The sequence below is a fragment of the Molothrus aeneus genome, unplaced genomic scaffold (genome assembly GCF_037042795.1).
Source record: "Molothrus aeneus isolate 106 unplaced genomic scaffold, BPBGC_Maene_1.0 scaffold_35, whole genome shotgun sequence".
In the NCBI taxonomy this organism is placed as follows: domain Eukaryota; kingdom Metazoa; phylum Chordata; class Aves; order Passeriformes; family Icteridae; genus Molothrus; species Molothrus aeneus.
The window spans coordinates 1,161,065-1,184,488 of record NW_027099016.1 but is presented as its reverse complement, the minus strand read 5'-3'; the positions used below and the strand labels follow the sequence as shown (position 1 = coordinate 1,184,488).

The 23,424-nt window shown below is 56.8% G+C and overlaps 1 protein-coding gene and 1 pseudogene across 1 annotated transcript; one reads left to right on the top strand and one right to left on the bottom strand.

Annotated features, from left to right (window-relative positions):
• LOC136570612 (zinc finger protein 208-like) overlaps positions 1-23,424 on the top strand; it is a 625,335-nt pseudogene that overhangs the window by 580,160 nt on the left and 21,751 nt on the right.
• LOC136570545 (class II histocompatibility antigen, B-L beta chain-like) lies at positions 1,621-22,352 on the bottom strand. The gene is made up of 6 exons (XM_066571021.1): positions 22,268-22,352; positions 21,519-21,791; positions 21,159-21,207; positions 20,594-20,823; positions 1,885-1,991; positions 1,621-1,782 (listed from the first exon to the last, which is right to left on the bottom strand). Exons 1-6 carry the CDS (start codon positions 22,350-22,352, stop codon positions 1,621-1,623), a joined length of 906 nt encoding a protein of 301 aa, XP_066427118.1.

Here is a 23,424-nt window from a genome sequence, read left to right as displayed (position 1 = left end):
CTTTTAAGGATGCTTTGCCCAGTTCCAAAAAAGCACAGTCTCTCACTTTTGGGACACCTGTCCCCTCCAAATTCACCCCCTGGGGCCGAGGGGTCTCGAGAACAGAGATCTTCTTCTTCACTGAAGATCGAGGGCACCACCACACCCTCCTCACCTGCCTCTGTTCACGCTGCTCCTTCACATAACATCACTGCACTCTCTTGGCTCTGAGCCATTGCTCCCCCTAAATGCAGTCTCTGTGTCACAGGAAAAATGGTTCTGTCCATGGCAATACAAGAAAAGTCCAGCCAAAGGCCACTCCATCACCTCCGCCCACCCAATATTCTTCTCAACTTCTCTCGTGGCCCCTTTCCTCCCATTTCATCTGTATCTCTCCTCATTTAATTCCAGGAGGATCAGCATTTGCAAGGTTTCCATCATCCAAGAAAAGGGTTAAAAATCTCAGGCTCTGCCTGTCCAGAACTCCCACGCTGGCCCTGCCCGGCACCTTCTCGCCACACCCCCCCTTCTCCTTCTCGCCGGCCGTGCTATCCAATTTCAAGGTGGCACAAACACAGGCACAGGCACAGACACCGGCTCTCTCTCTCTCTCTCTCCCTCTCTCTCTGGGGCTGCTGCCCGATGCCCCTCCAATGCTCCTCCACCCTCCCATCCTGCAGGGGCCTTCACCTCCCTTCTCTGTCCAAGGCCCGGCTCACCTCACGCGGCCGCATGGCTTCCCCTCCCGCACCGAGTCCGCAGCCGGGCAGGGCAGCTCTGAACCTTTCACCAACGGGAACCAAGAGAGCTTCCCCTGGGCGTTCTCTGCTTTTAACCCCCGTGTTCTCAGAGGCGTATCCATGTCCTCAGTGGCCACACCAGGTGCCAATATTCAAATCTGAGCACCTATTGGTTTGACCACTGCATCCCAAAAAAACTCACTTCCTCTCAAACCACGACAGGGAGGAGGAATGTTTTGGAAGGTTTTCATTCTGCGTTCTATGTGTATCTTTTATATATTGTAGGTTAATAATTTTTTTTTCTTTTATTCCTAAGCTGGAGCCTGCTTTGCTGTATTTCTGGTCACATCTCACAGCAGACTCCGGGGACAATGTATTTTCATGGGGGCACAGGCATTGTGCCAGCATCAAACCATGACACCCGCTCCCCTTCAGAAACACAACTTTATTAACAAGGGGTCAAGACAATTATTAAATATTATTAAAATTTTAAAAAGACATAAATTTAAATTTAAAAAACATTGCATTATATTTTAATAAGTTGTATAAATTTTAAAATAATACTGAATTGTTTTTTAATATTATTTAGAGATTCTTAACAAGGGCTGAGCTCCCCCTTGATGCTCACTGCGGGATGTGGGGAGGGGGCGATGATGACGGAGCTGGGGGGGGCTGCAGCTCCAGGGGGGCGGGGAAACCACGGGGTTCTGGTGCTGCTGCTCTTCCTCCTCCTCCTCCTCCTCCTCCTCCTCCTCCTCCTCCTCCTCCTCCTCCTCCTCCTCCCTCCGGGCCCAGCCCCCACCCTTTGTCCCCCTCCCTTTGCCCAAATCCGTCCCATCGCCGACCCCCAAACCCCTCCCCATCGCCCCCCAATAAACGGCCCCGGGGGCAACTGGGAAGCTTTATTGGGAGCACTGGGAGCAGGCACTGGGCGGGGGCAGAGCGCCAGCGGGGCTGGGGGGACACGGGACCCCCCCCAAAATCAGCGGAGCAGGGACGGAGCGGGGGGTCCCGGCCGGGCCCGAGCCCACGGGGAGGGGCTGCGGCCGCCGCCGGCTCAGGAGCTCTGTGGGCAGAGAAAAGGGGGTGACACCGGGCTGGGGGCCCCGGCGGGAGCGCACACGCTCCGCCACGGCGGGGACGCCACCCCCGGCACCCGCCCTGACCTTCTTGCGCACGTAGAAGCCGAGCCCCAGCGCCAGGAAGACGAAGCCCAAGACGAAGCCCCCGATGCCCGTCAGCATCTTGCTGCGGGCGGCGTCCGGCGGCATCTCTGGGGGGTCCGCAGGGCTCAGCGCCCCCAAAACCTCTCACGGACACCCCCAGCCCCTCCCAGCGCCCTCCCTGTGGCCCCCAGCCCAGCCAGGAGCCCCTGAAACCTCCCCCCGATCCCTTTTTGTCCTGGCCAGGAGCCACCAAAGCCCCTCCTGTTGTGGTTTGTTCGAGGTTTGTTCAGTTTTCCCCCCGTGGATGGATTAGTGGTTCTGCCCAAATTCCAGTTCTTGTCAATTACAGTGCTCCTCCCACGTTTCCATGGTTCCCCCAATGTATCCTGTTTGTCTCCCTCCCCTGGCCGCCTGCCCGTCACCCGGCACCCCTGCCCCTTTTTCCAGAAGCTTCTGGCCGGGGTGTTGGGTGATTGGTTCAGGGGCCAAGGCCCCACCCACAACCATCTCCCGTTGGCTGTTTATGGTTGTCAGTCTTCAATGTATCTTTTGTACCCCTCTTCTGATTTGTTGTTCCTGGCTCCACCCATTCCCTATAAAACCTGAGGCATTTCCCTGCCTCAGTGCTCAGACTTCAGCTCCCCGACCCATTAATACCCCTTCCAATAAAACCTACTTCCCCACTGAGCTCTGAGTCGCCCTTTCTTCCACGCCTGCAGCTTTGGAGTATTTTCGCCTGCGACCAACTGCCCTCAAGCCTAACATCGCTTGGGCACAGGGCCCGGATTTCGAGTCTGGGCAGTGCCCGATTGGCTGGAGGCCGGCTGGACTTCTCTCCTAGCCTGGGCATTTCTCTCATCTTCTGGCCGCTGCTCCAGTTTTGGCGCCCAACGTGGGGCCCACCTCGTCAGACAGCTCCTGACCAGCATTCCGGGTCAGTAGAGCTCAGAAGACCATCGGCCCGCGGACCCCACGGGCAGGATTACAAAATCCCTTGGACGCAAAACTACCCCGAGGTTGAGCAGACCTCACTTTTGAGGCAGCGCTCCCCGGGGACCCCGGACGGCAGCTCCAGCACCCGGAGTCGTCCCTGCTGCAGGACCTTCTCCGCCCCGGTTTTCTGTTCGTCACCCCCCGGACTGGTGAGTGTTCCGTCTCTCTCCCTGTCGCCTCTTTCTTCCCCCGGTGTTCTGTCACCTTCCCTTTAGTGTTCCAGACAGGGGCCGGTGGGTGGCACCCTTTTTGTTTTTTCGTTTTCCTTAGCTGGTGCGGAGAAGGCTTGGCTGTGGCTGCTGATTTATAACCCCTTATAGAGCTATGGGTGCTAGGCTCTCAGCAGCCCAGAAAGGGCTCTTTTTCCAAGTTGCGGGTGTCCTTGTTGGGGGGGGTGTTTCGTTTAATAAAAAGGAAGTTAAGAAATTAGTTAAATGGATCTCCTCTGAGTTCCCCGAGGTCTCCCCTGCCTTGATCCAAGATCCTGCCTTTTGGCGGAGAGTCTCTAAGAGACTCTCGGAGTTGGTTAGGTCAGGGGACGCCTCGCTCTCCCAATTGGCATTTTTGGCAGCTCAAATTAAAAACATTTTGAGAGCAAAAGGGGACTCAGAGAGACCAAGAGTTACGTTTAGTTGTCTCCCCGGTTCAAGTTCGGCTCCCTCTACCCTTAACCCTCCTCCCCATCACCCTAAAAGCAAGTCCGGGATTCTGAAGGGTGCAGCTCGCCCTTCCAGCCAGGCGCAGGGGATTCAGTCGTCCCCCGGCCCGTTTCGGAATTCCCCGTCCCCCCGCCCTAGGAGTCCTGGCCAGACTCCTAGGGACTCCTCATCTTCTCCTGGTTCCCCAGTCCCCGTCCCGAAATCCCCAGTTTCTAGACCCCCGTGTTCACAGTCCCCGGTTGTTAGATCCCCAAGTTCATGCTCCCCAGTTGCTAAATCCCCAGTTTATCCGCGGTTGCCTCCAATGACTCAAAATGGCTCCCAGGGAGCCCAAGATGGAGGCGACCGCATGGCTGAGTTGGCGGGAAAACCCCCTCCTTCTTCCCAGAACCCCTTCCTACAGAGTCCCAGCCCTTTCCTGCCACTCAGCCACTCCCATAGTCCCACCCTTCTGTCCTGCCCCTTTTCCAGTCCCTCCTCCTTCCCAGACCCCTCCTCCGTACCTCCCACTCCTCCTCCCACCTACCCACCCATTTCTCCTCCCCCGTTTCCCACCATAGCTCCTCCCCTGGCACCTCCCAGACCATCTCCCATGACTCCACCCCCTGTTGCTCCACCTCCTGTCGATCACCATGTCCTACCTCCTGACTCCGCCTCCTGGGAGGGTCCTTCAACATCGGACCTCCCTCCCCAGGTTCCCAGCCACGCCCCTGCCTCCCTCTCTTCCGGTTCCCACGCTCCCCCTTCCGGTTCCCACGGTCCGGGGTCCGGGGGGGGGGGGGGGGTTGGGAACCAGGGACCGGGGTCTGCTGCCATACCATCGGCAGCCCCGGTCGTTTACCACCCTGAGGGGGACGGTGGGGTGCGCAGGCAGTGGGTCCCCCTTAACCATATTCAGATCAAAGAGCTGGTCAAGGCCCAAAAAGACTATGGCCGGGACAACGAGTACTTCCGGGGAGTGTTGCAGGCGACACTCTCCGAGGCCGATGTCACCCCCTATGACATCCGGCGTCTCTTCACATGCCTGCTCAATCCCACCGAGCGGGCGATGTGGGAGGCCGCCTGGAAGAGGGGAGTGACAGAAGCTCTCCCGGGCCTGTGGGGTCAACCCCATACTGGGGTGGACCTCATGGGCAATGTCCTGGCTGTTGACCAGCTCTTGGGGACCGGGAACTGGGAGGATGGGTACTCGCAGGCGAGTACCCTACCCCAGGAGGCGCTCCGGGTGACGGCCCGTGCGGCCGAGAAGGCGTTCCTGGCGCTGCCGGGGGCGGTCCCCCCTCTCTCCTTTTCAAAGATCTTCCAGGGCGCAGAGGAGCCATTCCTCGACTTCGTTGAGAAGTTGAGGAGAGCTGTCGAGCAGCAGGTGGCCGACGAAGTTGCCCGGGAGCACATCATCAGGGAGGTGGCGTCCTCCAACTGCAACACCGCGTGTAGGGACGCCATCCTTAGCCTCCCGGTGCACCCGTCCCCCTCGCTGCATGACCCGCTCGAGGTCTGCGCCCGGAAGGTCCACATCATACCATCTAGAGAAGGAGAGAGGAGAAGACCACCACCGCCCCGAGTCGGCGCCGCGGAGGAGACGCCGGGAGACGCTTTCGCCGGAGCCGCTAGCCGTCAATCTACCCCTGGAGCTACCGCTGCCACCGCACCTTGCCATCTGTGCGGCCAGCTCGGGCACTGGATGCCAGACTGCCCGTTGCGGCGGGAATTTTATGAGTTTAAGAGGGCTAAGGGACAGAGGGGGACACTCCCGCCAAAAAACTAACAGTACAGCGCAGTTCCCCCCTGCGCAAGGACATAAATAAGGCGGGAAAGATAACATCTCGCAGGGAGGGGAGGAATCAGGGACCGCCGTCCGCCGATTTTGACATTCTAATACCGGATTTGACTTCTACCAGTACTCCCAGGCCGACACCGACTCTAACCACCTTTTCTGCCTTTGAACCCTTCAGGTTGCAGCTGACGGAGCCTCTCCACCTCAAGGACTCCAACTTTCGACTCGTGTCAGTTGACCCGGAGTGCCCAGGTAACTGGGGGCGGATAAGGTGTAAGTACGTCGTTGTCGGGGACACAAAACACACACCACACGAGGTGAACATTGTGGTGGTGTGTGATGTAACGTTGTTTGATTTGGTCTGGTTCATTCTGAATAGTTCCCCCCTTTTTCCCTGGAAATCCCCAATTTCTTATCGTTATTTGTCTATCACGTTTCCCCTCCCCTATCCATCAAATGTGTCCTGTTGTCCCCACCCCTGCTCCTTTGTCCATCACTCGGCAGCCTCGCCTTTCCTTCTAGAACCTTCTCCCCAGGGTGTCGAGTGATTGGGCAAGGGCAGGGACCCCTCCCCAGTTTTTTGCTGATTTGTCAGTTTCATGCGTTCATCAACCTATGTATCAGTTTTTTCATACCCTCATTGGTTGTCATGTTGCCCCTCCCGGGCCCTCCCCCTTTCCTTATAAGCTGTTACTCGCCCTCAGTTCGGTGCTCAGTCCTTCTCCCTCCACCCTGCTTTTTCTCCCCGACCGACCTTCCTCCAATAAATCTGCCTACCCCTCCCGAAGGCTGAGTCCCTCTTTCTTCGCCTGCGCCTCCCTGCGTTGCCGCCCTCCTCCGCTCTCGCTTGCGGACCCATAGGCGCGATAGGAGCTTCGGGCTCCTCAAGCGCCCCACCGTTGCTGATCGGGGCTGGACGTGAGCCGGGCAAACTCTCCACCCCAGCACCGCAGCAGTTTGGCGCCCAACGCGTGGCGTGAAGACCCCTGCATCTGAGGCAGTCTGCGGATCCTGAACACCGTTCGGAGGACTGCATCTCGGAACAGGAGTCCCGCGACGCGCGGGTTGGATTGCTCTAATCCTTTGGGCGACTCACCGCTCTCCGTGTAGCACGCCCTCGTTTCGGGAGGTGCGGTGCTCCGGAGAGAAGAAGGCGACACCCTCTCAGCGCACCCTAAAGAGGCCGCCTTCGGCGCAGGCAGCTCCCGCTAGCAGCAGCCTTGGTTCGTCCCCCTGACGGGTGAGTCTCTTGGCTGTGTTGTACAGCCCACCACCTGACCTCACGGAAAACCTGGCATAGGCATCCCGGTCCTCTCCTCGGCCAGTGGGAGGGGGAGGTCAGGGTCAGTGGGGACCCCGTTTAGTTTTATTTTAGATTCCTTTTGATTTTCCTGTTGCTAGCGGTAGAGCGAGTGGCTGACCCCTGCGTATTCCATCTGCAGATATGGGTGCTAAACTGTCGGCCACTCAGAAAGGGGTCTTTTACCAAGTTGTGGGTACCCTGGGGGGTGGGAATTATAAGTTTAATAAGAGGGAAGTTAAAGGTTTAGTCCGCTGGCTGACCCATACCTACCCTGAATTGACTGCTGAGTCAGTCTTGGATCCCAGATTCCTGAAGCGGGTTCAATCCCGCCTTCAGAAAGAGATCCAAGCTGGCGGCAAATCTTTTCAGAGCTATTTCTGTTTAATATCCCTTTTGATTTCTGCCCTCGCTGTTAAACCCTCTTCCCGGACTCAGCCAGCGGACCCCCAGTTATACCCCAGTTCTCCCCGTCCCCATGCACCTGCCCTTCGTTCCTCGCGCCCTCCCTCCCGAACCGAGTCCCTGCGGGGAGCAGCCCGCGACAGCCCCGCGCCAGGGAAACACCCGTCCCTAAGTTCCTCGCGGGCGACCCGGTCCCCGAGCCTCCGAAGGTCTGGCCAACCTCCGGAGGAGACTGTTCCTGCTCCCTCTTTCCACACCCCCTCGACCCCAGTTGTTAAACCCAAAGTTCGTTTCAGTTCTCCGCGGTCCTCTCGCCAAGATGGCGTCAAATCATCCCAAAATGGAGGGGACCGCGTGTTCAATCCTAAAAAACCCCCTTCTCCTTCCCAGAGTTCCCCCACTCCTTCCCGAGCCCCCCCCCAAATCCCTTCCCTTCCCCTCTCGCGGGTTCCTCCCACGTCCCCTCCCCTTCCCCCGCCCCCTTCTCCTCCCCTTCCTCCCCCGCCTTCACCCCCTGCAACTCCTCCCCCTTCCCCTCCTCTCCCACCACCCCCCGCCTCCGCAACGACGTCATGGGGCCCCTCCCATAAGGGGAGGCACTTTGCTGCAGAACCCTCCCTCCAGTTCCCACGCCGGGACCCTCCCTCCCCCGCTCCCGGTTCCCACGCCCTCCCTTCCGGTTCCCACGCTCTGGGGGCTAGCGGGGGGGGGGTCCCGAGCCGGGGACCGGAGCTGTCTGCAGTCCCATCAGCAGCCCCGGTCGTTTTTCATCCCGCGGGAGATGGGACAACCCTGGCTCAATGGGTCCCCTTCTCTCATTCGTCCATGAAGGAGCTGTGCAAAGCACAGAAAGAGTTCGGGAGGGACTCCGAATATTTTCGGGGACTCCTTCAGGCCGTCCTGGCGGAGTCGGTCATTACACCTGCCGACCTCCGCCGAGTCTTCCGCTGCCTCCTCAATTCCACCGAGCAAGTGCTCTGGGAGGCAGCGTGGAGAAAGGAAGCCTTGAAAGTGCTCCCGTCCCTATGGGATTCCCCGAACTCCCGGACGAGTGTAGATGGAGAGGTCATTTCCATTGACCATATGCTTGGGACGGGGAACTGGAGTGACGGAGCAACCCAAGCCAGAGCCATACCCGTAGAAGTCCTGCAGCAAACTGCCCGGGCGGCTGAGAAAGCTTTCTTGGGGTTGCGAGCGGCCACACCCCAAGTCCCATATGCCAAAGTCCTGCAGGGTGCCGAGGAACCATTCCTCGAGTTTGTGGAGCGGCTCCGAAAGTCCATTAACTATCATGTTGAAGGAGAACACTTGCAAGCCGAGCTGTTAAAAGAGATGGCATTCCTCAATGCCAACTCGGCTTGCAAAGATGCAATCAACAGCCTCCCTCTGGAGCCAGCTCCCACCCTGCGGGACATGCTTTTGGTGTGTGGGAAAAAGGTATTAGTTCCATCAGGTACCGGACCACCACCTGCCGCAGCCGCCCGCCTGAGGACACCTTTCCGTCCCGCCGCCGCCGCCGTCGAGGAGCCCCCATTCACCACCGACGTCTGTCCCACTACCGCGCAACCGCTGCCACCAATGTCGACCCCGGTGCCCAAGCCTCCAGCCACACCGTGTCATCTATGTGGGAAGCTGGGGCACTGGATGCCCGCATGCCCCCTCAAACAGCAGTTTTATGAGTTTAAAAAGTCCGTGCAGGGGACCCACGGGCAAACTGTTCAAAAAAACTAATTAAACAGCGCAGCGGCCCCCTGCGCCAGGACACAAATGCGGAGGCCTGTTCACACCATCCGTCCTGGCGGGAGAAGAGGGAGAACAGTGAAATAATGCCTCCAACTGGACTTGACTTTCATGCCGGACTGACACAAACACCACCCATTAATACTCATGCTCTTTCATCCTGTGTTTCCTCCCGTAGGTTGCAGCTTGCGGAACCATTACATCTCCGTTCCGCCGGTTTTCACCACGTTGCTGTCCTCCCGGAGGGTCTAACAAACTGGGAACGTCAAAGCCACAGTCTCCTCGTCCTAGGCGACACAAAGGCGACCCCACCAGAAGTGAGTATTGTCCCGAGCCTGCTTCCCGCTGGCTCGGAACAAATCTCACTCATGCTGCATTGTGTCCACCCCCCGCTCTTCCTACCGAAGGGGCAGATAATAGCCCAATTCTTCGTCGTGCCACAACCATCCACTGTTTCCGCTTTACCATCTCTGGAACCTCAATCAGCGGCCCAGGCCTCAAACATACCTACAGTAGCCTGGGCTCAAGCTCTTGGGCATGAAAAGCCCAAACTTATCTGTAAATTGAAAAAAGGGGGAGAGCAAGTCGCTCTACGCGGCTTGCTGGACACAGGGGCAGACGTCACGGTTATTCCCTCTCGGGATTGGCCGTCACGTTGGGAATTGCAAAGCGTCCCTGGCCACATCAGAGGTGTAGGAGGGCTTCAATTGGCGAGGCAATCGAAAGGCATCGTACAAATTACGGGGCCCGACGGACAATTGGCTTCTGTTCGTCCGTTTGTATTAGATTATACGGAACCCCTGTGGGGGAGGGATCTCTTGGCCCAGTGGGGAGCCCGAATTGACTTACCAGTGACTCCCCAGGTTTTTCGGGCAGCGACCACTGCTGAGCGCCCCACCTGGAAGCTGGATTGGCTTTCAGATGAACCAGTACAGGTGGCGCAGTGGCCGCTAAACAAACAAAAATTAGCGGCGCTCAACGAGCTCGTGCAGGAACAACTACAGAAAGGGCATTTAGTAGAGTCCATGTCGCCTTGGAACTCTCCCATCTTTGTCATCAAAAAGCCCAACAAAGACAAATGGCGACTCCTGCATGACCTCCGTCAAATCAATGAAGTTATCAAAGACATGGGATCCCTCCAACCAGGGATGCCGTCCCCTGCGATGCTCCCTAAAGATTGGAATTTGGCAATTGTTGATATAAAAGATTGTTTTTTCCAAATTCCCCTACACCCTGATGACGCGCCGCGCTTCGCCTTCACGGTTCCATCTATTAACCGTGAAGCCCCAGGCAAGCGCTACCATTGGACCGTATTGCCACAAGGCATGAAGTGCAGCCCGGTGATCTGCCAATGGTACGTCGCTTCCCTGCTGACCCCTGTTCGTGCAGCTGTGGAGTCAGCCGTCATCCATCATTATATGGATGACATTTTGGTTTGTGCGCCAGACGACGACCTGTTGGCCCATGCGCTTGACCTGACAACCACTGCGTTGGTTGCTGCAGGGTTTGAGCTGGCGCAGGAAAAGATTCAAAGGATGCCACCCTGGCGGTACCTCGGCCTTGAAATTACCAAGCGGACCATTGTTCCGCAAAAATTGGCAATAAAAAATAATATCCAAAGCCTAGCAGATGCCCACCAACTGTGTGGTTCTTTAAATTGGGTGAGACCTTGGCTAGGTATTCCCACGGAAGACCTAACCCCTCTCTTCAATTTGTTGAAGGGGGGAGAGGAGCTGAGTTCTCCCAGGACCCTCACCCCGGAGGCCAAAACCGCTCTGGAGAAAATTCAGGGTTTAATCTCGGCCAGGCAGGCCCACCGGTACCAACCGGGCCTGCCATTCCGTTTCATTGTTTTGGGGAAACTGCCACATCTTCACGGCATGCTCTTCCAGTGGGACGGAGTCATTGGGAAGAGCAAGGACCGCGGGGCGAAGGACCCCCTCTTGATCATAGAGTGGGTATTCCTGAGCCACCACAGGTCCAAGAGAATGACATCGCCACTGGAGCTGGTGGCTGACCTGATCCGGAAAGCGAGATCACGGATCAGGGAGCTGGCAGGTGAGGACTTGACGTGCATTCATCTTCCCATTAAATTCGGCACGGGCCACCTCAAATTAGCAATGTTTGAGAACGTCCTTCAAACGAACGAACTTTTACAATTAGCTTTGGACAGCTACACGGGCCAAATTACGATAGATCGGCCGGCCCACAAATTGTTTAATCAAGAATTTATTTTTACCATCAAGTCTGTACAGAGCAAGAGACCCCTCGATGCCCTGACCGTTTTCACTGACGCATCTGGAGCATCCCACAAGTCAGTGATGACTTGGCGGGATCCTCAAACTCAGCGGTGGGAGACAGACATCACTGTGGTAGAAGGATCGCCACAAGTGGCTGAGTTGGATGCAGTCGTCCGAGCTTTTGAGAGGTTCTCTGAGCCCTTCAATTTAGTAACTGATTCGGCATATGTAGCCGGTGTAGTGTCCAGAGCGGAGGGAGCAATCCTCCAGGACGTTTCGAACGTTCGCCTCTTCGAGCTACTCTCCAAACTTGTAAATTTAGTCTCCCACCGAGAGCAGCCCTTCTACGTAATGCACGTTAGGTCACACATCGATTTGCCGGGGTTCATTGCGGAAGGCAACAGGCGCGCTGATGCCCTTGCCGCTCCTGTTCAGGTAGCCCCGCTCCCTGATCGCTTCGGTCAGGCCAAACTAAGCCACCAGCTGTTCCACCAAAACGTGCCTGGCCTTGTTCGCCAGTTCAATCTGACGCGTGAACAAGCCAAAGCTATCGTGGCGACATGTCCCCAGTGCCAGTCCCACCAGCTTCCATCATTGGGCCTGGGGGCAAATCCTAGAGGACTTTCAAGCTGCGAAGTGTGGCAAACAGACGTCACTCATGTTCCCTCCTTTGGCCGGTTGAGCTTTGTTCATGTCTCGATAGACACTTTCTCCGGCGCGGTATTCGCCTCCGCCCACACGGGAGAAAGGGCAGCAGATGTCGAAAAACACCTACTTCAGGCATTTGCTGTTCTGGGCATCCCTAGGCTGCTCAAAACTGATAATGGGCCTGCGTACAAGTCCAGGGAACTGCGCCAGTTCCTGCAGCAATGGGGAATAGAACATCGAACAGGCATCCCCTATTCCCCGACAGGCCAAGCCATGGTAGAGAGGGCTCACCAAAGCCTTAAGAAAATCTTAGAGCGACAGAAATCCACCACAAAGGTAGAGCCCCCTCACATCAGACTCTCAAAGGCGATGTTCACTTTGAATTTTTTGAACTGTTCCTTTGAGAGCCTGAACCCGCCCATGGTTAGACACTTCGGGAGCCACAACGCGCTGCAACCTACAGCCAAGCCTCCGGTCCTCATCAAGGACCCGGAGACTTGGCAGACCCAAGGACCCTTTGACTTGGTGACCTGGGGGAGAGGGTACGCTTGCGTCCTCACTCCTTCTGGTCCCAAGTGGGTGCCCTCAAAATGGGTTCGGCCTTTTGTGCCCAGGGAAGAGAAACACCGGACGAAAGAGCAACAAGTCCGTGTCGCCAGTTGGAGGCGCCGAAGAAAGCCCCCTGACCCCCTTCTTCCGCCTATCTGTTTTTTATTCAGTGATGAGCCAGAACCATTCGAATATTTAGTTCACGTTTCTTAAAACCCAGTTCTCCTTCCCTGATACTGCCTCTTTTTAGTTTTTCAGGTATGGCACGGCCCCAGACACACCCAGTTGCCACCTACCTCCTTTGGGCCACGCTCACCACCAGCTGCTCTGCATGGACTCTCCCCCAGCCGAAACCTAATGTTTGGCGGACCCTCGCAGAAGCCCTGGGGCAAGATCACCTTTGCCTGAACACGGCGGCGGCAGAAGACCCGATGGCGTCTTGCCTCGTGGGGATCCCGCTCCCCCCTTCCCAACTTCCCTCCCCTTTCAATTATATTTACTCCTTCAAAACCACCCCGAAATCCCCCACTGCCTTTTGGAGCGCCTGGAGAGACCATCTCCGCATACAACCTACTCTTGAAGAGAACCCTCCAGAGCTCCATTTGCTCGGCTCCGCACTTGCCCCAGTTTGCCTCATTTTCCGATACATTCCCAGTCCCGGAAATCCTCTATATTTTAGAGAAGCCCCAGGTTCCCGACACCCCCCCTCTGCCTCACTCCGATACCCACGTACTCTGACCCTGTTGAACCCCTCCAATGCCTCCTATCTTCCAAACCACTGGTGCAAACGCATTGAAAAAATCCCTCTAGCCACCTCCCCGAATGACAAAGCAGTGACCCTTCCCCATGGTTTGTTCTTAATTTGCGGAAACCGAGCTTGGGCGGGAATCCCATCTAATCCTATCGGGGGACCATGTGCATTAGGCCGGCTGTCCCTGTTTACACCCAACCTGACCCATATTATTGATTGGCAAAATAAAAGCGCAAGCCTCAACTCGACCTTCAATTCGGTACGTACCAAAAGAGATCTAAAGAATCTAGATGAAGGCTGCGACTCTGTGATTGAACATTGGGACCGTACAAAAGCGACTGCCCTCACAGTTTTACTCCCTTGGGTAGCGATCGCGAAGTCACTAGGCGAATTGGGCCGCCTAGAGTGTTGGGTTGTAAAACAGGCCAATCTTACGTCAGCCGCCCTAACGGACCTCCTTTATGATGAGAAAGTCACGAGGCAAGCCACACTCCAAAACAGAGCCGCCATCGATTTCCTCCTCCTGTTACACCAGCACAAGTGCGAAGAGTTTGAAGGTCTCTGCTGCCTCAACCTCTCATCCAGGGCTGAGGACGCGAGAGTCTCCATTGAGCGCATGCAAAATCATCTTGAAAATATTAAAGCGCAAACTACCGACTGGCTGGGGGACATGTTCCGCGGGTGGGGGTTTTCAAACTGGGCAGTGGCCATCCTGAAGCCAATCGTTTATTTATGTTTTTCACTTATACTTGTGTTACTCGCTGCCTCAATACTATGGAAAGTACTGAAAAACTTTATTAACCGAGCCCTCTCCTCTCCGGAAGTCCTCCAACTCCAAGCACCCCCTAACTCACCAGAAGAAAACTCTTGGGAGGACCCTGACGAAGGAGACAGCATGGGGCCCGTGGACCAAGAACTGTCCTATGAGGACAGCGAACTCGAACCTTGAGAACATGAACTCAGATACTTATAATAAGTTAGTCCCCCCGTCCCCCCTTTCCTTTTTTTTTGTTGTTTGCGAAAGGGGGAGATGTGGTGGTGTGTGATGTAACGTTGTTTGATTTGGTCTGGTTCATTCTGAATAGTTCCCCCCTTTTTCCCTGGAAATCCCCAATTTCTTATCGTTATTTGTCTATCACGTTTCCCCTCCCCTATCCATCAAATGTGTCCTGTTGTCCCCACCCCTGCTCCTTTGTCCATCACTCGGCAGCCTCGCCTTTCCTTCTAGAACCTTCTCCCCAGGGTGTCGAGTGATTGGGCAAGGGCAGGGACCCCTCCCCAGTTTTTTGCTGATTTGTCAGTTTCATGCGTTCATCAACCTATGTATCAGTTTTTTCATACCCTCATTGGTTGTCATGTTGCCCCTCCCGGGCCCTCCCCCTTTCCTTATAAGCTGTTACTCGCCCTCAGTTCGGTGCTCAGTCCTTCTCCCTCCACCCTGCTTTTTCTCCCCGACCGACCTTCCTCCAATAAATCTGCCTACCCCTCCCGAAGGCTGAGTCCCTCTTTCTTCGCCTGCGCCTCCCTGCGTTGCCGCCCTCCTCCGCTCTCGCTTGCGGACCCATAGGCGCGATAGGAGCTTCGGGCTCCTCAAGCGCCCCACCGTTGCTGATCGGGGCTGGACGTGAGCCGGGCAAACTCTCCACCCCAGCACCACAGCAGAACATAATCCCGGGTCTCCTACCATCGGACCCGGGACAGTTCGCCGTGGGGCTGCACTGTGTCCAACCCCCCATTTTCCTGCCCAAAGGACAGGTGATCGCACAAGCGATCCCTGTCCCTGAGATGACTTGGGCCATTGGGCGTCCGCCAGCAGAGAACGCCAACCTAACTGTTGCGTGGGCCCAAGTCCTGGGGCGGGAAAGACCACACCTAAATTGTTACATCTCCAAGGGGGGAGAGGGCAAGCCTCTTCAAGGCTTGTTGGACACCGGGGCAGATGTGACGATCATTCCCTCCCGGGAATGGCCGTCACATTGGGAATTACAAAACGCGCCAGGGCATGTCCGTGGTGTAGGGGGCTTGCAATTGGCCAGACAATCAAAGAGCGTTGTACAAATTACGGGGCCGGATGGGCAATTGGCTTCTGTGCGCCCATTCGTTTTAGATTATGCGGAACCCCTGTGGGGGAGAGACCTCTTGGCCCAATGGGGAGCCCGAATTGACCTCCCAGTGACTCCCCAGGTTTTTTGGGCGGCGGTCACTGATGAGCGCCCTACCTGGAAGCCGAATTGGAGATCAGATAAACCAGTACAGGTAGTGCAGTGGCCGCTCAACAAACAAAAATTGGCGGCGCTCAACGAGCTCGTCAAGGAGCAGCTACTCAAGGGCAACCTGGTGGAGACCACGTCTCCGTGGAACTCCCCAGTGTTTGTCATCAAAAAGCCCAACAAAGATAAGTGGCGGCTCCTTCACGACCTCCGCCAAATTAACAATATCATCGAAGATATGGGGCCTCTCCAACCAGGGATGCCGTCCCCTACAATGCTCCCCCAAAATTGGAATTTGGCAGTCATTGATATAAAAGATTGTTTTTTCCAAATTCCTCTACACCCGGACGATGCTCCGCGTTTCGCCTTCACGGTTCCCTCCATCAACCGTGAAGCCCCAAGTAAGCGCTACCATTGGCGGGTCCTTCCACAGGGCATGAAGAACAGCCCAGTGATCTGTCAATGGTACGTCGCTTCCTTGCTGTCCCCGATACGTGCAGCCACCAAAGACACCATCATATATCATTATATGGATGACATCTTGGTGTGTGCTCCGACCAGCGACCTACTTACCCACGCGCTTGACTTGACAACCGATGCGTTGATTGGTGCAGGGTTCGAGCTTCAGCACGAAAAGATTCAACGGATGCCACCCTGGAAGTACCTGGGTCTTGATATAACAAAGCGGACTGTTGTTCCACAAAAATTGGCTATTAAAACCAACATAAGAAACTTGGCGGATGTCCACCAACTGTGTGGGTCCTTGAACTGGGTAAGGCCTTGGCTAGGCATTCCAACTGAAGACCTAGCCCCCCTTTTCAATTTATTGAAAGGGGGAGAGGAGCTTAGTTCTCCAAGGTCCCTTACCCCAGAGGCCCAGGCAGCGCTAGAGAAAATCCAAAATTCCATCTCGGCCAGGCAGGCCCACAGATGCCATCCGGGTCTGCCATTTAAATTCGTTATCTTGGGTAGACTGCCACACCTCCATGGGGTGATTTTTCAATGGGACGTGACCATCAAAGGCAAGGACCGGGGCTCGGGGGATCCCCTCTTAATTATAGAGTGGGTATTCCTCAGCCATCACAGGTCCAAGAGGATGACGCAGCCCGCCGAGCTGGTGGCAGAACTAATCCGAAAAGCCAGATCGCGGATCAGAGAGCTGGCAGGTGTGGACTTTGAGTGCATACACATTCCATTAAAATTAGATTCGGGCCACTTAAAAAGAAAAATGCTTGATCACCTCCTTGAGACCAATGAAATGCTCCAATTCGCTTTGGACAGCTACACCGGTCAAATCGCAGTTGATCGACCGGCCCACAAATTATTCAATCAGGAATTTACCTTATCTATCAAATCGGTTCAAAGTAGAACCCCTTTGAGGGCTTTGACAATTTTTACAGACGCATCTGGAGCATCCCACAAGTCAGTCATGACTTGGAAGGATCCTCGGACTCAGCGGTGGGAGGCCGATATCACTGAGGTAGAAGGATCGCCTCAGATTGCTGAGTTAGACGCAGTCGTCAGGGCCTTTGAGAGGTTCTCTGAGCCGTTCAATCTTGTTACGGATTCGGCTTATGTAGCAGGTGTAGTGTCCAGAGCTGAGAATGCCATATTGCAGGAGGTATCAAACATTGCTTTGTTTAATTTGCTCTCAAAGCTCGTGTATTTAGTCTCCCACCGAGAGCAACCATACTATGTGATGCACGTCAGGTCTCACACCGATTTGCCGGGGTTCATTGCAGAGGGCAACAGGCGCGCGGACGCCCTTGCCGCTCCAGTTCAAGCTGCCCCTCTCCCTGATCTGTTCGGTCAGGCAAAGATCAGCCACCAGCGATTCCATCAAAACGCCCCTGGCCTTGTTCGGCAATTTCATCTTACCCGCGAACAGGCCAAGGCGATCGTGGCTACATGTCCCCATTGCCAGTCCCACCAGCTCCCGTCTATACCTTTGGGAGCTAACCCCCGCGGTCTATCAAGTTGTGAGGTGTGGCAGATGGATGTCACCCACATTCCATCTTTTGGCCGGCTTCAGTTTGTTCATGTTTCTGTGGACGCTTTCTCTGGCGCCGTCTATGCCTCTGCCCACACAGGGGAAAAGGCGGCAGATTGTGAGAAGCATCTGCTTCAAGCGTTTGCTGTCCTGGGCATCCCCAAAGTTTTAAAAACAGACAACGGCCCAGCGTACAAGTCCAGGGAGCTGCGAAGCTTCCTGCAGCAATGGGGAATAGAACATAAAACCGGCATCCCCTATTCCCCGACAGGCCAAGCCGTGGTGGAAAGGACCCACCAGAGCCTTAAAAGAGTTTTGGATCAACAACGAGTGGCCGTGAAGGTGGAGTCTCCCCACATCCGTCTCGCGAGGGCGCTTTATACCATCAACTTTTTAAATTGTTCGTATGAAAACCTGAACCCGCCCATAGTGCGACACTTCGGGCAACACGAGCAGCTGCAGCTCAGGGCCAGGCCTCCTGTCCTCATTAAGGATCCGGAGACCTGGAAAACGGAAGGGCCTTTCGACCTCGTGACCTGGGGAAGGGGATACGCTTGTGTGTCCACCCCCTCAGGTCCGAGGTGGATCCCAGCAAAATGGGTCAAGCCCTTTCGCCCTGGGAAGACTCCAGGGGCAGAAAACGTGGGGCAGGTCACCGAGGCGTGTTGGCGGCGGCGGCGGAAACCCTAAGGGGATGGGGCCACCCTTAACCTGTATCCCCCCCTGCCTTGGGCAGAACCAAGTTTAAGTTTTTTCTTACGTCTCTCCCTCTTGTTCGTTTTAGTTACTTTCACATCAACATGGACCGGGCCCATCATTTCATCATCCTGACAGTCATCCTCATGTGGTCAACTATACCGTCGGCAGACCCTTGGATCGTTCCCCAGCCAAGGGCGAACGTATGGAGAACCCTCGCTCAAGCCATGGGCCAGGAGCACATCTGCCTGGACCTTGGCTCAGCAGAAGACCCGATGTCGTCATGCCTAGTGGGGATCCCTCTGCCTCTTTTTGAGTTCCCCTTTCCTTTTAACGTTACCTTAGGTTCCTTACTTCATCGCAACCCCCCTTTAATGGTAGACGCCCAGAACGCCTGGAGGGACGGGCTCAGGAAATTGACCCCCCTGCAGTCCGACCCTCCAGAGCTTCATTTAGTTGGCTCCGCAAAGTCTTCTGTTTGTATTTGGTTTCAGTATGCCCCCCTGTTCGGTTCCTCGAAATACTCGGACATCAGACCATCTAGTCCGGAGTACCAGGCAGCGCGATGGTGCAATTTTACCATCAGATTGCCGCTGGCTTCCACCCTTGGCGTAAAACCATTAGCGCTGCCCAGAGGAACCTTTTTTATTTGCGGAGACCGGGCGTGGGCTGGCATCCCCCCTCGTCTGGCCGGAGGCGTCTGCACTTTCGGCAAGCTGACGCTGCTTACCCCCAACGTTACCCAAATTAGAGATTGGAAAATTAAGAAGTCGCAGTCCGAATTGGCAATTTCCAAAAGAGATCTTAGAGACTTCGACCCGGACTGCGACTCAAAAATTGAACATTGGGCAAGACCAAAATCGATTGCGCTCACCATCTTTTTACCTTGGGTGTCAATCGCGAAGTCTCTGGGTGAATTGGGCCGCCTAGAGTGTTGGGTGGCAAAGCAGGCGAATTTTACCTCAGCTGCTTTGACTGACCTCTTCACAGACGAGGAGATAACTAGGAAGGCGACCCTGCAAAATCGGGCGGCCATCGATTTCCTCCTGCTGCTCCACCATCATAGCTGTGAGGAATTCGAGGGCCTGTGCTGCTTGAATTTGTCATCTAAAGCAGAAGATGCGAGGGTCTCCATACGCAAAATGAAAGAACTCGTCCATGAAATCAAAAACGAGACGTTGGACTGGCTGGGGAGCCTGTTTAAAGGCTGGGGACTGTCGGGATGGGCCGGCTCCATACTTCGATCTGTTTTGTATTTAGTTTCAGTTATAGTCATCATCGCTGCCGCCTGCTCCCTGCTGTGGGGACTAATCAAGAGACTTTTATTGAATGCCACCGCAGCCCAAGTGAACCACCTGGAACTCCCCGGAGTCGAGGAGGACCCTGCCTCGATTTCAGGCTCCGAGAGCGCAGACAGCGAAAGTATAGACTCTGAAACAGCTCGAGAGATGACGACCGTTTAGCTTAAAGACTTGGTTGATTCCCCTCCCGGTTTCTTTTTCTTTTTAAACAAAAAAGGGGGAGATGTTGTGGTTTGTTCGAGGTTTGTTCAGTTTTCCCCCCGTGGATGGATTAGTGGTTCTGCCCAAATTCCAGTTCTTGTCAATTACAGTGCTCCTCCCACGTTTCCATGGTTCCCCCAATGTATCTTGTTTGTCTCCCTCCCCTGGCCGCCTGCCCGTCACCCGGCACCCCTGCCCCTTTTTCCAGAAGCTTCTGGCCGGGGTGTTGGGTGATTGGTTCAGGGGCCAAGGCCCCACCCACAACCATCTCCCGTTGGCTGTTTATGGTTGTCAGTCTTCAATGTATCTTTTGTACCCCTCTTCTGATTTGTTGTTCCTGGCTCCACCCATTCCCTATAAAACCTGAGGCATTTCCCTGCCTCAGTGCTCAGACTTCAGCTCCCCGACCCATCAATACCCCTTCCAATAAAACCTACTTCCCCACTGAGCTCTGAGTCGCCCTTTCTTCCACGCCTGCAGCTTTGGAGTATTTTCGCCTGCGACCAACTGCCCTCAAGCCTAACATCGCTTGGGCACAGGGCCCGGATTTCGAGTCTGGGCAGTGCCCTATTGGCTGGAGACCGGCTGGACTTCTCTCCTAGCCTGGGCATTTCTCTCATCTTCTGGCCGCTGCTCCACCCTCCCGTCCCTCTGAGGATCCCACAGCCCCCTCCTAGTTGCCCCCAGCGCCCCAGGAGCCCCAAAGCCTCTCGCAGTCCCTTGGCAGCCCCAGCAGGACTCAGCCAGAGCCCTCCCAGTCTGTGCCCAGCACAACCGAGCTCATGGCGAGCCCCGCTTTGCCATGGCCGATCTCCTTCCAGCCCCTCCGGGCTCACTGCGATCCCTCCCAGTCACACCCAGCGCCCCCAAACTCCCTCCCAGTCACACCCAGCACCCCCAAACTCCCTCCCAGTCACACCCAGCGCCCCCAAACTCCCTCCCAGTCACACCCGGCGTCCCCAAACTCCCTCCCAGTCACATCCAGCACCCCCAAACTCCCTCCCAGTCACACCCAGCACCCCCAAACTCCCTCCCAGTCACACCCAACGCCCCCAAACTCCCTCCCAGTGCCCGCCAGGACCCCCCCCAACCCCATCCCACCCTCCCCAGCATCCCCCAAACCCCTTCCCAGCCCTTGCCCAGCCCCCAGGGCCTCTTCCAGTTCTAGCCCGGCTCTCTCCAGCTCCCTCCCAGTGGCTCCCAGCACAGCCCAGTGGCTCTGCCAGCGCCCCCAGGGGCTCCCCCGTACCCCAGTGCCGGCTCAGGGGCTGCTCCAGGCTGACGTGCTCCACCTGGCAGCTGTAGGTGAGCCCGCGCCGGGGCGGGGTTTCCAGCAGCACCAGCAGCTGGTAGGTCCAGTCCCCGTTGGGGATCACGTCGGTGGCCACCACGTGCTCCGAGAGCTCCTGCTGGCCCTGGAACCACCTCACCTGGATGGCAGCAGGGTAGAAATCCATCACGGAGCAGAGAGAGAGAGAGAGAGAGAGAGAGAGAGAGAGAGAGGGGACACTGGGATCAGCTGGGGGGCACTGGGAGAGAGAGAGGGGAGGGCTGGGGTGGGTTGGAGAGGGACTGGGAGTGACTGGGAATCGGCTGGGAATGGATTGGGAGGGACTGGAAATGGACTGGGAGGGACTGGGAACGGCCTGAGAATGGACTGGGATGGACTGGGAGGGACAGGGGTGGCACTGAGATAGGTGGGAGGGGATGGACGGGCACTGGGAGAGAGAATGGAGGTCTGGGAGTGAACTGGGACTGAGCTTGGAATGGACTGGCAGTTGACTTGGAGGGGCTGGATGGGACTGTGAAAGACCGGGAGAGGCTGAGAGGTAATGGGAGGGATTTTGGTGGCACTGGGAGGAACTGGTAATGAAGTGCGCGGCACTGGGAGGCCGAGTCAGCGCAGGGCACTCGGCGCTGCGGGTCTGCCTGGCAACCCATGAGTCACCAGAGAGACGCGACCTGATTGGCTGAAAAGCGTCACCGTTACGCGTCGCTGAAATGGACGCGCGTGGGGACACTGGAAGGGACTGGGATGGACTGGGAGGGACAGAAGGACCTGAGATGGGCCCAAGGAGGGCTGAGGGATCCAGGGGCGATTCCCAGGGAGGTTTCTGAGGCTCCAGGGCCATTGGCAGGGCAGGGCGCCAGGGGACGCGCTGCCCCGCGATCACCTCGCTGCTCCACGGTGGTGAACTTGGCATAAATATCGTAGTTGTGCCGACAGAGCCAGTCCACCGCAGTCCGTGTTTTCTGCATCCATTCCGGGTCGCTGTTTCTGTCCCTGGCCCACCTCTCCCCATAGTGGGTGAACCCCACGTACACCCCGACGTCGCTGTCGAATATCAGGAACTGATCCCGCTTGTAGATGTATCTCGCAACGAACCTCACCTTTTCGGTGCCGTTAATGAACTGACATTCGTACTTATGCATGTTCTGGAACACCCCTGTGAGTTCAGGACACAGCTAAGGGCTTGCCTCCCCAGTACCCCCCAGCAGCACCCCCAGAGCTCCGGGGCCCACCCCGGATCCCCACTCCGCACCCCCTGTGCCCCACGGCCGCCATGGGACTCTCCTGTCCGCGCTGCCGCTTCCTCTTTGCCGCCCTTCCTCCATTTCCCCTTTCACGTCCTCTCCCCTCCCACCTCCGGCCGCTCCCAAATCACTTTTGGGGTCCCATTTCCCCATTTTCCCACAAATCCCCCAATCCACAACCCCTCGGGCTCAGTTTTGGGGTTCCCCCTCCCCTTTTCCCCACTTCCCCACCTTCTCCCACCCGTCCCTCCCCTCCCCCCACCCCTCAGCCCCTCCCGCTCTCCCTTTGGGGGGGTCCCCTCCTCCTCCCCCTCCATTCCGGGCTCCCCCCTTCGCCCCCTTTTCCCCCTTTCCCCCCCCGTCCCAGCGCCTCCCGCCCCCCGCTCACCCGAGAGCTCCGCGCCCGCAGCCGGGGGGGCTCCCAGCACCACCTGTGCCACCAGTAGGGCCCCAGCTGCCGCCCCTCGCCCCATGGCCGGGGCCGGGCAGGGAGCAGCAGCCCCAAAGCAGCCGCGCTGCGCTGGCAGCACCAGTCCGGAGCAGGGCGGGCTCGGCAGCGCCGCGCGCTCTCATTGGCTGCCGCCACTTTTGGGCAGCGAACGGCCACGGGCTCTGCCCGGCAACCGATGACGCAATAAAACGTCCCGAGCTCTCATTGGCTGAGCCGCCTCCTGCCTGCGCTGCCATTGGCTGAGGCCTTTCCGGGCCGCTGCAGCCCCGGGCTGGGGGTTTTTTGGGGAGGGGGAACCTTGGGGCGCTGGGCCGGTGGGAGCTCAGGTGAGCCCAGCAATGCGTGCCCAGGGCCGCGGGATCTCAGCGGTGCCCGTGGCGAGCGGTGACGCTGGCCCGATGCCAGGCACCCCCAGAGCCGCTCTGTCCCTGCCCCTGCAGCCGCACAGGGACAGAAAATGGAACCGAGGGATCCTGGCTGGGGACAAGGACCGGGAGAGATCCCTCAGCAAATCCCGCACGGGCACAACAGACCTGGCCTGGGCACACGGAGGGAATTTATTACCAACCAAATCACAGCAGCACAAGGAGAAGGGAAAGAAATCTCTCCTGCACCTTCCCCCCACCCAACACGGATCAGCCAGAACAGGGGTCACCAGGGCTCTGCCCAACGGGGATCACTGAGGATCATTCAGCACGGATCCTCCCATGGGCGATGGAGCTGGAGCAGCGCACGAAGCTCTTCCCACACTCGGGACACTCGCAGGGCTCTCCCTGGTGTGCAAGTGCTGGTGAGTGACGATCTCTGAATCCCATTTGAAGCTCTTCTGACATTCCAAGCACTCCTAGGGCCATTCCCTAGTGTGGATCTCGTGGTGCTTGCTGAGGTCGGAGGTCCCACTGAAGCTCTTCCCACATTCCCCACACTCCCAGGGCCTCTCCCCAGTGTGGATGTTCAGGTGTTCCATCAGGGTGGAGCTGTAGCTGAAACCCTTCCCACATTCCAAGCATTTGTGGGGCTTCTCCCTGCCATGAGGCTTCTCCACCAGCTCTGAGCTCTGCTGGATCTCCGGCCTCCTTCCTGGCTCAGGGGGG

Coding starts and splice junctions, on each gene's coding strand:
- LOC136570545 (XM_066571021.1), bottom strand. CDS start 22,352: ATGGGGCGAGGGGCGGCAGCTGGGGCCCTACTGGTGGCACAGGTGGTG. Junction 21,792..22,267: donor TGCGGGCGCGGAGCTCTCGG/GTGAGCGGGGGG, acceptor CTGAACTCACAG/GGGTGTTCCAGAACATGCAT. Junction 21,208..21,518: donor CACCACCGTGGAGCAGCGAG/GTGATCGCGGGG, acceptor CTTCATTACCAG/TTCCTCCCAGTGCCACCAAA.